The 14718-nt window shown below is 46.0% G+C and overlaps 2 protein-coding genes across 2 annotated transcripts in view; both read right to left on the reverse strand.

Moving 5' to 3' along the window:
- The window catches only part of LOC112068942 (palmitoyltransferase ZDHHC19-like), a 9860-nt gene extending 4492 nt beyond the window's left edge, over positions 1–5368 (reverse strand). The window contains exons 1-3 of the mRNA XM_024136180.1: positions 4993–5368; positions 4741–4862; positions 3779–3918 (exon numbers count right to left, since the gene is read on the reverse strand). Of these exons, the coding sequence (XP_023991948.1) occupies positions 3779–3918; positions 4741–4862; positions 4993–5117 (387 nt within the window). The 5' untranslated portion in view covers positions 5118–5368. The remainder of the gene's footprint in view (positions 1–3778; positions 3919–4740; positions 4863–4992) is intronic.
- A 94-nt stretch (positions 5369–5462) lies between these two features.
- The window catches only part of naaladl1 (N-acetylated alpha-linked acidic dipeptidase like 1), an 18337-nt gene continuing 9081 nt past the window's right edge, over positions 5463–14718 (reverse strand). Inside the window, 15 exon segments of the mRNA XM_070438345.1 lie at positions 5463–6661; positions 6977–7069; positions 7202–7289; positions 8218–8393; positions 8713–8798; positions 8917–9010; positions 9186–9277; positions 9562–9629; positions 10198–10261; positions 10453–10538; positions 11794–11913; positions 12145–12230; positions 12320–12424; positions 12593–12686; positions 13130–13322. Of these exon segments, the coding sequence (XP_070294446.1) occupies positions 6484–6661; positions 6977–7069; positions 7202–7289; positions 8218–8393; positions 8713–8798; positions 8917–9010; positions 9186–9277; positions 9562–9629; positions 10198–10261; positions 10453–10538; positions 11794–11913; positions 12145–12230; positions 12320–12424; positions 12593–12686; positions 13130–13322 (1623 nt within the window). The 3' untranslated portion in view covers positions 5463–6483.

A 14718-nucleotide genomic window follows, 5' to 3' on the forward strand; every position in this document is an offset into this window, starting at 1 on the left:
ACATATTATGATCATGAACAGGGTAGGTAGATAATGATAATGAACAGGGGAGTGTAAGGGCTGTCGCTCTCCTCATCCTCGGACGAGGAGAGGAAGAAGGATCATAGACCAAAATGCAGCTTCAGGAAATAAGCCATCTTTTATTTTATAACAGGGAACTAAACTTTAAGATGATGGCGACACGAAAACAAACACTTTAACAAACTTACAAAATAACAAAACGACGTAGAACGAAAACCTGAACATAAACTCACATACTAAAACGGAAACCACGGACAGGAACGTTACATCAAAAACACACGAACAGCCAAAACAGTCCCGAATGTGGAAATACATCGACAACACGAAGACATCACAGGAGACAATCACCCACAAACAAACAGTGAGAAACACCTACCTAAATATGACTCTTAATTAGAGGAGAACACAAAAACGCCCTCTAATTAAGAGCCATTCCAGGCAACCAAAACCAACATAGAAACAGAAACATAGACTGCCCACCCAAAACACATCCTGACCATAAACACATACAAAAACAACAAAACAGGTCAGGACCGTTTACAGAACCCGCCCCCTCAAGGTGCGAACGCCGGCGCCACCAGCACAAAGTCCAGGGGAGGGTCTGGGTGGGCATGGACCACGGTGGTGGCTCCGGCTCTGGACGCTGTCCCCACACCACCATAGTCACTCCCGCTTCTGTCTTCCCCTCCAATGACCACCCTAAAACTAACATCCCCTAAATGAATGGCCAGCACCGGGAGAAGGGAGCCACCGGACCAAGGGCAGCACCGGGACAAGGGCAGCACGCTGGTGATAAGGGGCAGCACCAGGATAAGGGCAGACCGGAACAAGGGCAGCACCGGAACAAGGCAGCACCGGAAAAAGGGGCAGCACCGGAACAAGGGGCAGCACCGGAACAAGGGGCGCACCGGAACAAGGGCAGCACCGAACAAGGGCCAGCACCGGAACAAGGGCGGCACCGGGACAAGGGGCAGCACCGGGACAAGGGAGCCGGACAAGGCGCACCGGGACAAGGGCAGCACCGGGATAAGGGGCGGAGGTCCCGGCTGAGAGACTCTGGCAGAGCCTGGCTGAGGGACTCTGGCAGGTCCTGGCTGAGGAGGGACTCATGGCAGGTCCATGGCTGAGGGTCTCTGGCAGGTCCTGGCTGAGGGACTCTGGCAGGTCCTGGCTGAGGACTCTGGCAGGTCCATGGTGAAGGGACATCTGGCAGGTCCTGGCTGAGGGGACTCTGGCAGGTCCTGTGCTGAGGGAACTCTGGGAGGTCCTGGCTGAGGACCTCTGGCAGGTCCTGGCGAGGAGACTCTGGCGCAGGTCCTGCTGAGGACTCTGGCAGGTCCTGGCTGAGGGACTCTGGCAGTCCTTGGGCTGAGGGTCTGGCAGGTCCTGGCTGAGGGACTCTGGCAGGTCCTGGCGAGGGACTCTGGCAGGTCCTGGCTGAGGGACTCTGCAGGTCCTGGCTGAGGGACTGTGCGCAGGTCCTGGCTGAGGACTCTGGCAGGTCCGGCTGAGGGACTCTGGCAGGTCCTGCTGAGGGATTCTGGCAGGTCCGGCTGAGGATTCTGGCAGGTCCTGGTGAGGACTCTGCAGGTCCTGGGCTGGACGGCTCTGGCAGGCCTGGCTGACGGCTCTGGCAGGTCCTGCTGGACGGCTCTGGCAGGTCCTGGCTGGACGGCTCTGGCAGGTCCTGGCTGGACGGCTCTGGCCACGGCTCCCTGGCAGGTCCTGGCTGGACGGCTCTGGCAGGTCCTGGCTGGACGGCTCTGGCAGGTCCTGGCTGGACGGCTCTGGCAGGCCCTGGCAGGACGGCTCTGCTGGTCATGCAGGCGCCTGGCTGTCATGGCAGGACGGCTTTCTGGCTGTCATGGCAGGCGGCTCTGGCTGGTCTGGCAGGACGGCTCTGGCTGGGTCAATGGCAGGACGACTCTGTAGGGGAGGAGAAGGAGAGACAGCCTGGTGTTGTATAGGCACTGGCTGCGCTGGGAGGAGGAAACAGCTGGAGAGAGAACCCGGAGAGACAGCCTGGTACGGGGGGCTGCCACCGGAGGACTGGTACATGGAGGTGGCACCGGGTATACCGGACCGTGAAGGAGGACACTGCTCTTGAGCACCGGAGCCTCCCCAACCCTACCAGGTTGAATGGTCCCGTACCCTTGCCAGTGCGGCGAGGTGGAATACCCGCACTCGGGCTATGCAGGCGAACCGGGGACACCACCTGTAAGGCTCGGTGCCATGTACGCCGGCCCGAGGAGACGTACTGGAGGCCAGATACGTTGGGCCGGCTTCATGACATCCGCTCATGCCCAACTTAGCCCTCCCAGTGCGGCGAGGTGGAAAGCCCGCAACTGGGCTAAGCTACGCGTACTGGGACAACCGTGCGCTTACCGCTAACACGGTGTCTTACCAGTACGACGGCCCTTCTACCTCCACGGTAAGCACGGGGAGTTGGCTCGGGTATCCTACCCGGCTTGCCACACTCCTCGTGTGCCCCCCCCAAGACATTTTTTGGGTCTGACTCACGGGCTCCCCAACCGCGTCGCCGCGCTGCCTCCTTCATACCAGCGCCTCTCAGCCTTCGCTGCTTCCAACTCCTCCTTGGGACGGCGATATTCCCCTGGCTGAGCCCAAGGTCCTCTACCATCCAGGATCTCCCCCAAGTCCAGGAGTCCTTGTTGCTCTGTTGAGCATTCCCTTGCCGCTTGGTCTTATCGTGGTGGTGATTCTGTAAGGGCTGTCGCTCTCCTCATCCTCGGACGAGAGAGGAAGAAGAAGGATCATCAGACCAAAAATGCAGCTTCAGGGAAATAAGCCATCTTTTTATTTATAACAGGGAAATAAACTGAAGATGAGTGCGACACGAAAACAAACACTTTAACAAACTTACAAAAATAACAAAACGACGTAGAACGAAACCTGAACATAAACTCACATACTAAAACGTAAACTCACGGACAGGAACGTTACATCAAAACACCGAACAGCCAAACAGTCCCGAATGTGAAAATACATCGACAACACGAAGACATCACAGGAGACAATCACCCACAAACAAACAGTGAGAACACCCTACCTAAATATGACTCTTAATTAGAGCGAGAACAACAAAACACCTGCCTCTAATTAAGAGCCATACCAGGCAACCAAAACAACATAGAAACAGATAACATAGACTGGCCACCCAAACACATTGCCCTGACCATAAACACATACAAACAAAATAAAAACAGGTCAGGACCGTTAACAGGAGGTAGATAATACACAGGGGGAGGTAGATATATGATAATGAACAGGGGTAGGTAGATAATGATAATGAACAGGGGGAGGTAGATAATGATAATGAACAGGGGGTAGATAAGTGATAATGAACAGGGGATGTAGATAATGATAATATGAACAGGGGAGGTAGATAATGATAATTAACAGGGTAGGTAAGATAATGATAAATGAACAGGGGTAGGTAGATAATGATAATGCAACAACAGGGGGATGTAGATAATGATAATGAACAGGGGGAGGTAGATAATACACAGGGGGATGTAGATAATGATAATGAGCAGAGGTAGGTAGATAAATATAAAGAACAGGGGGAGAAAGGTAGATAATTAACAGGGTGAGGTAGGTAATGATAATGAAGAGGGAGGTAGGTAACGATAATGAACAGGGGGAGGTAGATTAAGAGAAAGCCATTTTGATGCCACTTTCCTGAATTGTGGTTCCAGTCTGATATGTTTGCTACACTCATTTCAGTACAACTTACGTCCACACAGGCATTGCAGCGACGGCAGTGCCATGCAGCAGGGGGAAGGTAGATCTCACACCTACTGCACCAGTCCATATCATACCTCTGACCATTCACTATCACATAGGCCACCTCTGCTGTGCCTGGCCATGGGGGGCCTGAGAGAGAGGAAAGAGAGGGAGAGAGGTGGAAGAAGAGAGAGAGAGAGGCTTTATAAACATTGCTCCTTCATGGTAACTTCTGGATAAAAATGTAGCGACTTTAAAGGAGAATCTGGAGCAGGACTTGACTCAACAACTCTGCAGCTCAAATACAGATGTAGCATCTTAATTTGACCAGTTTCTCACAGCAGGAAAATAATCCTGCAGCAACAGGAAATGAATTATTATGTGGATTGTAATTAATGGACATTCATGTAGGCGTTGATKATTTTTTTGTTAGGGTGTAACCGGTGTGAAATGGCTYGCTWGTTAGCGATGCGTGCTAGTGGCATTTCAATCGCTTGCGTCACTCGCCCTGAGACCTTGAAGTAGTTGTTTCCCTTGCTCTGCATTGCTGCAGCTTTTATGGAGCGATAGGTAATGATGCTTCYAGGGTGACTGTTGTCAKTGTGTGCCAAGGGTCCCTGGTTCAAGCCCAGGTTGGGGAGAGGGACAGAAGCTGTGTTGTTACAAGTGCAAATKAAGTCTGACATTCTAAAGTGGGAATTACAAACTTTCGAAAGCCTTTTTAAAACTTGATTGCATTAAACGTTTGCATTTCAGCTGCACAGGAAAATTCTCTGCAACAACAAATGATTCAAATGAAGAGAATAGATCTGTACCACCTGTGCCATAATGATACAGACCWCTTGGTATAGGAAGTAGCCTAGTTGCTTACTTTTTAATAACTCTTGAAAGGAATATCAKKGCTCCCTGAGATGTCATCTAGATAMATTTAATAATACTATTATAATGCTGTTGTTAACATGATAATATTACCTTGGTGGAGAATGCCAGGATCCATGAAACTTGACACCAGGAAAGTTACCACGGTCCCAGTTAGTAACATCGCAGAGGCCACAGGATAGGCCACTGAAACATGATTAGCCAACCAAGCGCACCTGGCAAGGACAGGGAATAAAGTCAACTGTCAAGTCATCCTCGCAGAAAACTACAGGTGGAATGGGTTTTGATTGAATGTGACATTTAGGGACAACCTAATATAAGTAGAWTATTAGCTTGTGAACTTACGGGAAAGTGATGTACAGCACGCTTATTACGAAACCCATGCAGGCAGTAAAACTCGGCCCGAGACCTCTCACAATCCAGTGCGGCCGTCTCTTCTTCTTGCGCGGCTTTTCGTTGTCCGAGTCCATATGCCTTCTAAACTTCCAATTTATGTTAGTTTCTAGCTAACATTAAAAACACTTTTCGAAATAAAATATGTCTTCTTTACTCTTTCATCTAAAAATGCTTTATTTTCTTTGAGCTACAATGACTGTAGTTCTGTCCAGCTTTCCACTTCCTCACGATAGAGGACCCCGATGATGCTGTCATGGAAACCATATATGAGAGAACGCGCTCAAGCCCCTGACCACTCGTGATAGGACGTGTTTGCTTAGAAAATACTTGGTAGTCTATTTAAAATAACATYGACTATATAGCCTAGATTTAAAAATAAATAAATAATGCACACACTATTAAGCCATATAGGCCTATGATTGTTATTTAATTGTTTATTAAACAGTAAATATATATGTAGACGGAGCTTTTTACAAAGTTAGGCTATTATTTGATAGTCATTAGTCTCCCTAAGCAGACCGGTTGCCAACCACAATCTGCTCAACCGTTGCCGACGCATACCAGATCTTACAACGCCTGGATAGACATTTGACARATCAGCTAACCACATCATTATGTTATAGCAATCTGTTGCTGACCCCAAAGATCCTATAAAATTACTAGAGGTGGAGACTATGTGATAAATCCTCAAAGTTCCAGAATGGAGTAAAAATGGCAGCCATATTCGTCAGGGAGAAATCCAAACCCGTCTTATTGGAACGAATGGCTGTCGAAGTATAATTCTGATTTTACTTATGCAGYAAAATAAAAGTAAGGCATTTGACCATAAATGGTGTAATATAATTGTCAACCTAAAATATTGTTATATAATTATAAATACAGTTTATACAGGTTTTATACACATTTTCTCTATAGATAGCCTCTAAAATATGTGTAAAGAGACCATAAATGTCTCAAGTTTGTGTTTTTATACTATTATACGATACAATATGAGTACTTGTTGCATTTATAACTTGTCTAAGTCCTATCATGATGTCAGACAGTGTCTGGCTGTGGATTGACTACATTGTTTGAATGGAATGTTGGAATATTGGCAGTTAATTTGAAACAATTAATGGAATCATTCKTCTAAAACTGTCTGGCTAGCTAGCTAACAAACATACGGGGAAGATACATTCTTCAAATTCATTATTTTACACAATATCTTATCACAGCACTGCCAAACCATTGTTGACCAAATCCCTGACCAAAATGGCTGATGTTAACATCATAAGAAGGTTATTTTCCATTCTATCTAATTCCAATTCTAATGCCCAACTGRACATAGGATGACATTCCATGAGACAGTCTCTTCTCCAAAGAAATATAATATAATTCAAACTTTATTAWTATATATGTATACTGTATATCATAACATATATCAGTATCTCTATGTTCTCTCTAAATGGCGTCTCCCAGTGTGTGAGCGGCTCCCTGTATGGCCTGGATCAGGATGGACAGCTGACGGTGTGCTGCTGTCCAGTCGCTGTCCAGTCCAGTCGACGTAGCTCTGGTATACGCATCAGCCAGTCCTGGGAAGGTAGCCTGTCCAGCCTTACTGGACGCCCAGATCACATGTCTGGAAGAGAGAGAGAGCGAATAGAGAGAGAGAGAGAGAGAGCGAGAGAGAGAGAGAGTAACGGGTAGAAAGAAGGTATAGTGAGTGATGTTAGATGGTCAGAGGAGGGAAGAGAGAGGGAGTGGCCTAAGCATTCAATGAAGCATTTAACGAAAGGTGCACAAAACATAAAATATGCTAGATGGTAAAAAGTGAATGCTCATCTAGGGGATAGGACATAGTTTCCCAACCTGAATCCATATCGATCATCAAARATGCTAGATGGTAAAAAGTGGATTCTCATCTAGGGGATAGATCGTAACATAGTTTCCCAACCTGTATCCATATCGATCAGGGAACGCCACAGGGTCCAGGAAAGCCCTATCCAGGAGCATCAGTTGGTCATTGATCCTACGCACCTTCAGGGGCCTAAATAATGGACAAAGCACTGGTTTAGAATGGTATAGAGAGAGAGTGTGTGTGTGTGTGTCTGTGTCTGTGTCTGTCTGTGTCTGTGTGTATGTGTATGCATGCGTGCATGTGTTAAGAGCTACCACTCACGTCTCGTTGGCCAAGTCTGAATCTCTGATCAGCTGGTCCAGTCTGGCGGCTGCAGAGCGGAAATTCCTCACAGCCGTCTGTAATGGCTCTGAAATAGAAGCAGGGACAGAATATTCTAGAACAGTGTTTCTCAACCGTAGAATATTGCTGACTGGTCCCTTAGATTGTGTGTGTTTGTGTCTGTGTGTCTGTTTTGTCTAAACAACTTAAACCACAGGTTCCCAAACTTTTTTGGTCCACGACCACATCTTGATATATAAAAAATTATTGCGACTCCACCATGTAAAAAAAAAAGTGATCTAATCAACGGACAATATTAACTTTTTTAATTGTATTACAAATCAGTCTGACAGTACTTTTGACAGTATTTCAATCTGAAGGAAGTATGGTTTGAAGTGACTGATATGTGTCAGAAAAGAACATCCTCATTATCACTGATGATCTTTTCCCCCCACTCTGATTGGCTGCCTGGTCTTGTCCACTCTGCTCTAATGAGGCTTGTGGGTATTATAGAGGGAAACGGATGACACATACACTACGTGTTCCTGAGTCTTTATCGTTCAGTAATGGGGTCATAGTATTTTGTCGATTTAAACCGTTCAAACGATAAAGCCACATTATCAGCAACCGCTCTGTTACAGCAGCTAGTGGCTACCGGGGGTTACTGATGTGGGAAACGCTGTTAGCTGTTTGGACACAAACATAGCATCAGCTACTGTCTCCATCTATCCATCCACCCCTCTACCCTTCCATCCACCCCTCTACCCTTCCATCCACCCCTCTATCTCTCCATCCATTTTTCAACCCACCCCTTCGCTATCCCTGTGTGTGTGTGTGTGTGTGTGTGTGTTGTGTGTGTGTGTGTGTGTGTGGGTGTGGTGTGTGTGTGTGTGTGTGTGTGTGTGTGTGTGTGTGTGTGTGTGTGTGTGTGTGTGTGGTGTGTGTGTGTGGTGTGTGTGTGTGTGTGTGTGTGTGTGTGTGTTGTGTGGTGGTGTGTGTGTTCTAGTGACTGTGACCCACTATAGAGATCATTGTGTGCTGCCAGCCATCAGTGTAACAGCCTCCATTGGCTTTATTGAGGTATCTCAGAGTCTCTGCATGAGTACTGCAGTGATCGGCAAAACAGAAGGCTATCAGCCAATCGCATCAGGATGTTCCTGCCGTCCTGGCAACGTCCTGGTGACTGGTGAACCTGGAGGGAGGGAGGGAGGAGGGTAGGGAGGGAGGGAGGGAGGGAGGGAGGGAGGGAGGGAGGGAAGGGAGGGAGATTTATATATATATAATCAGCGGTAAAGATATTGACAGGAAAGGGATAGAGAGACCAAGGAGAAAGACAATAGAGAGACATACAGTATATATATAAAGAGAGAGATATTGAACTCATAAGGCCAACAGCAGTGGGTTTGTCTTTATGTTCCTCCTGTAGACCCCTGGCCCATATCTCCCTCCTCACCTGGGTCTGTAGGGTGTTAGGGACCCTGGTCTGTATGGTGGAGCCCATATCTCCCTGCTCACCTGGGTCGATGAACTTGGAGGCATAGTCAAAGGTGTCGTATGCCGTGTGGTACGCTGGGTAGATTCTGGCTCTGGTTTTGGTCTGCATGAAAACAGCATGGATCATGGGATGTGACTTAGAAGACTAACTGATCATTCGTTAAGACAGTGAAACGACTCTCAARGTGTGTGTGTGTGTGTGTGTGTGTGTCATGTCTTACTCTGTCATAGGTGTAGGAGATATCCATGGAGGTGATTCCTAGGAAGTGGATGAAGGCAGCGTAATCACTTCCTGCACCAGTCAGAAAACCCACACTAATAATAAAAAAATTAAAAAAACATCAACCAATCAATCTCTGCTAATTAACTGAAGAGCCAATTAAAATCCCTAAAATAATTTCACTGACATCTTAACCCATTTCTTAAATAGTCCTCTAGGTCTCGTCACATGACCCTACTGTTTCATGTAAAGAGAAAGTAGGCTATTCACTTGGGGATGACTCCGTAGGCGGGACTAGTACGGTTGAAGTAGCGAATCCAGTTGTCGTAGACGGATGTCGAGTCTGATCCAGGTGTCTTCACCTGTAGAAAAACAAACAAACACCATATAGTGATGGCTTCTTTTTGGAGAAAAAAAAAGAAGATAGATAAATGGTCAGATGTTTTGGCATCACTGTAAGAGTCAGATATTTAATCATCCATTGTTAGTTTGACAAACGATGAAAGGAGTAAAAATACCCACACACTGTTGTACGCGCATACTTTTTCCCCCCAACATTTTCTATMAAGTTTATGTGAGCATACAACAATGGGAGGTATTTTTGTTTTACTACAGACGGCATTGAGAAGAGAATTAGAGGCCTCACCTGTTTGGAGGCCTTGAGGATAACACTCTGAGCAGAGGGGGACGCCGATACCCTTAGAGTAGCGTTAGCTGGAGCACGGGGATGACAAGGGATACTGGAGGTCAGTGTTTCAGACAGGGCTTGGTTCAAACACTATGCTTCCACTACACAACAGAGAATATTTCCTGGACACAGATTCTCCATTTAAAAGTGCTTTTTAAAGTCCGGGACTTGGCTTGTGTCCAAGAAACCAGTACTTATTAACTGATAACTATGTGTACTGTAAACAGTTGCCCTGGGCCCGTATCCACAAATCAGCTTTACCTTTTACATCATAATGAATAATATTACTGATCCTAGATCAGCACTCCTGAGATGATTTGTGGACACGGGCCTTGATTGTTGGAGTAAAAACACCATCAGTTTAACATGCTTCCTCTGTCATAACTGGGGAGGCAGGTAGCCTAGTGGTTAGAGCGTTGGACTAGTAACCGAAAGGTTGCAAGATTGAATCCCCGAGCCGACGAGGTAAAAATCTGTTGTTCTTCCCCTGAACAAGGCAGTTAACCCACTGTTCCTAGACTGTCATTGTAAATAAGAATTTGTTCTTAACTGACTTGCCTAGTTAAATAAAGGTATAAAATAAGTCACTCTTACCGAATACAGCTATGTCCACGTTGATATAGGCGACAGAACGTTCACTCAGCTTGCTATAGTACTCCTGGGGAGGAGAATGTTACGTTAAATGATCTCTATCAGAAACACCATAATGTGGATCTCTTCCTTCTAGGGAATCCTTTCCTTGACCCTGTGTTGCTGCTTGCCTATAGAGGGTGAAGGTCGGGTTACTGTGAAACAGATGATGTAAACAGGGATTTTATAAATAACATTTGATTGATTTAGATTGTTCACCTCGGTGTACTCTGTGGATCCAATCAGACCGAACTCCTCGGCTCCCCAGCTCCCAAAGATGATGGACCTCCGTGGCCTCCATTTCCCTGACAGACAGGCGGTAATGTTGTTCACTGTTTACTGCTCCCAACAACAATGACTGGGTATCATTTTGTTGTTCCTCTTTTTTTATTCAGCTCCTTTATCTAACTGAGCCCAGTTAGATAAAACCACCTCACCTCCCTAACCCAGGTCTAACTACCTAACCCAGGTCTAACTCCCTAACCCAGGACTAACTCCCTAACCCAGGTCTAACTCCCTAACCCAGGTCTAACTCCCTAACCCAGGTCTAACCCAGGACTAACTCCCTAACCCAGTCTAACCACCCTAACCAGTCTACCAGGACTAACTCCTAACCCAGGTCAACTCCCTAACCTCAACCCAGGTCTAACCCCCCTAACCCAGGTCAACTCCAACCAGGTCTAACTCCTAACCCAGGTCCAACCCCAGGACTAACTCCCTAAACCCAGGATAACTCCTAACCCAGGTCTAACCTCCTAACCCAGGCTAACCCCTAACCAGTCAACTCCTAACCCAGGTCTAACTCCCTAACCAGGTCTAACCACTAACCTCCACTAACCCAGGACTAACTCCCTCACCCAGGTCTAACCCCTAACTCCAGGTCTAACTCCCTAACCCAGTCTAACCCCTAAACCAGTAATCCCTCTACCCAGGTCTAACTCCCTAACCCAAGTCTACTCTAACCAGTTAACTCCCTAACCCAGGTCTAACCACTAACCCAGGTATCCTAACCCAGGACTAACCCATAACCCAGCGACTAACCCCTAACCCAGGTCTAGAACCCAGGACTAACTCCCTAACCCAGGACAACTCCAACCCAGACAACCCAACCAGCACTCTAACCCAGCTAACCCAGGACTAACCTCCTAACCCAGACTAACTCTTACCAGGTCTAACTCCCTCACCCAGGTCTAACTCCCTCACCCAGGTCTAACCCCTAACCCAATCTAACTCCCTAACCCAGGTCTATAACTCCTAACCAGGTCATACCCTAACCCAGGTCTAACTCCTACCAGTAACTCCCTCAACCCAGGTCCAACTCCCTAACTCAGGTCTAACTCCCTAACCCAGACAAACCCCCCAGCGAATACTCCCCTAGCCAGACTAACTCCCTACCACCCAGTCCTAACCCAGACTAACGCCCTAACCCAGGACAACCCAACCCAGGACTAACTCCCCAACCCAGGACTAACTCCCTAACCCAGGTCTAACTCCCTAACCCAGGTCTAACTCCCTAACCCAGGTGTAACTCCCTAACCCAGGTCTAACTGTGATGCTCACCCTGCTTGACCATCTGTCCCAGCACCCGGGTCACCTCCAGCATCACGGAGGTTCCACTGCTGGGGTCGATGGCCCCGTGGACCCAGCTGTCTCTGTGGTTACCGTAGATCACATACCTGTCTATGGGACAAAGGCTTGAATTAGATTAGAGAGAACTTTAGTTTGACGCTGGTCTGCTTTAAAATGTGTGTGTAMGATTCTTCACTGTCTGTGTTTTTGTATATTAACTGTTTTGCCTGTATGATGCACAATGCATATGTTGTCATAATGCTTGACTCAATGCTTGACACGAGGTAACTTCTTCACCATGGCCTAAGTGTGGTTTGGTAGCTAGAGCTGAATCCTTCTCACCTGGCTCAACACTGCCTCGAATCACCCCCATCACATTGGCAGAATTCTTCAGCTCCTCGCGGTTATAGATGTCCAGTTTTACATCGCTGGAACAGAGACACACATACTTTTTTGTTAGCAAACATACAGCTAAACTTGATATTGTCGTACTTTATAGAGATTTACCAAATCCCACCTGTTGTTGAAGTTGGATGTTGGTTTGAATCCTGGTCCCCCAAAATTATACGTGCAGTTGAATGCTCCCTGCCATTCGGATGGGGCGGGCTRTCCTCCCAGCTCACTGCAGAGATGACCAATCAAATACGGCAAGCAGGATTCAGAACCAATCACATTGGGCGGACCCTTCTTGGACACCAAATACTCTGCTCCCCATGAGCCATTGGTCAACCAATCAGCTCTCCACAAAAGTTAATGACGTCACAATGGACCAATGGTAAACCCCACTCACCAGATTAAGGCGTAGGCATCCTCAAACCCGATTGGTTGAGTCGGGATTGGCGGTATCCCGGTGATATTCTTTTCTGGTATTCTGTATGTGTCATCTACAGATGGAAATGTCAGAAGTGGGAACTGTGAAAACGCCTTGGAAAGTCTGAGTTACTAAGATGATCAATGGACTTACGACGGCGATCACATACATGTGAATACGGTCAATGATGGACAATTAATGTAGCCTCTACAGCAGTCAAATTGTAACCTGTTTTAGTTCAATCTAGACAGTTTTGCAACTATATAGTTAGGTGTTTATTACCTTTTGATTCCAACTGTCACTATAATGTCAAAGGTCAAAAGGTCATTTAACAGGAAGTTTAGCAGATAGAGTATCTCTTGAAATAGACTGAAATGTGTGGTTACTGATTAAAAATGTCTGTTACTTAGTCAAGATCATTTTGAGATGAAGATATCTCATTTTGAGGGTCATAGGTCCTACCTTCTTATAACAAGTCAATTATTTACCATCACATCATAATGCATCATGGGTTACCTTTAGCGGCCAGGTAGGGTGTCAGCATGTCTCCATAGTGGGTGTTGAAGGAGCCCCTCTCCACCCCTGAGGGGGGCATGTACCAGGAATAGGGGTACGTCTCGTCGTTGTCGGACATCTTGCCATCGTTGATGTCCCACGGGTCGGTGTAGACCAGCACCCCGATCACTCCGTACGGAGCTGCATTGATGGCCTGGAGAAGAGGCACGACATGACAGTCAAAGGGGTCGTGTTAGTCATGGGTTGTATCTGAAATGGCACCCTATTACCAATACAGTGCACTAATTTTAGTGCACTACCACCCAGCAAACCAGAAACATTCCCAGAACATTAGCTAAGATTCCTATTATGTTCTAGTTAGAGTAGTATCTAACCATAGGATGATAACAGCCCCAAAACATTCAGAGAATGTTTTTGATAAAAAAATCTATTTATTTATCAAAAATGTTTTAGATTAAATATTTTCTCCTAACTTTCACTAAAATGTTGTCCACAACATCTGTAGCATCCACTACAGAACATGTTTGTATAAAACATTTGCCTGATGTTGCAGTAATGTTCCTATAACACATTTAATCTTGTTAATCAAAGGTTCCCAGAATGCTTCATTAGTGTCACACCCTGGCCTCTGTTATATTGATTTTCTTTATTAGTTTAGTTAGGTCAGGGTGTGACATGGGATGTTTGTGTGTTTTGTCTAGTTTAGGGTGTGTGTATTGTTTAGGGGGTTTTGTATATTTGTATGGGGTTGTGTTCAGTAGAGAGGTTTAGGGAAAGTCTATGGTTGCCTGGTTTGGTTCTCAATCAGAGACAGCTGTTTATTGTTGTCTTTGATTGGGAGCCATATTTAAGGCAGCCATAGGCTTAGGTGATTGTGGGTAATTGTCTATGTTCTATGTTGCATGTGTGCACTTAGTTCGTTTTTAGCTTCACGTTTGTTTTTTGTTCGTTTAGTAAGTGTTTGTTTTTCTTCATTAAAGAAGATGGCTTTTCTTTCACGCTGCGCCTTGGTCCACTCATTCGTCATATAACGGTCGTGACAATTAGGTTGTGGGACAGTCTGGTGGGAACGTTGTGGGGACATCCACAAAATATTGTTCCCAAAACAGAAACTGTCCAGTTATGCGGATGATTCTACAATGTTTATTTTGGGTGCAAAAACATTCACCTGATGTTCGTTCCCAGAACACATTTGTGCTGTTTTTTTAATGGTTAATACAAACATCCATAATCATCACCACGACTGGGCAGTTTTTTTTGTGTTTAAGAACATTTGCCACGACCAAATACTTTTTTCTGGGACCCTTCACAGAACCAATTTTATTTGGTGGCCAGGGTACCATTTTGGACCACAATGCCTTGTTCACATACTTTTGAAAATCTCTCTTCTTTACACTCGTGTATGTACAGTACCTTCAGATAAGTATTCGCATCCCTTGACTTTTCCACATTTGTTGTGTGTACAAAGTGAAATTAAAATGGATTAAATTGTCATTTTTTCTTCGAACGATCTAAACACAAATACTCTGTAATTGCAAAGTGGAAGGAAATCTAACATTTGTAAAATTAATATAATAAAAAATACCAGC

The sequence above is a fragment of the Salvelinus sp. IW2-2015 genome, unplaced genomic scaffold, assembly GCF_002910315.2.
Source record: "Salvelinus sp. IW2-2015 unplaced genomic scaffold, ASM291031v2 Un_scaffold793, whole genome shotgun sequence".
Lineage (NCBI taxonomy): Eukaryota > Metazoa > Chordata > Actinopteri > Salmoniformes > Salmonidae > Salvelinus > Salvelinus sp. IW2-2015.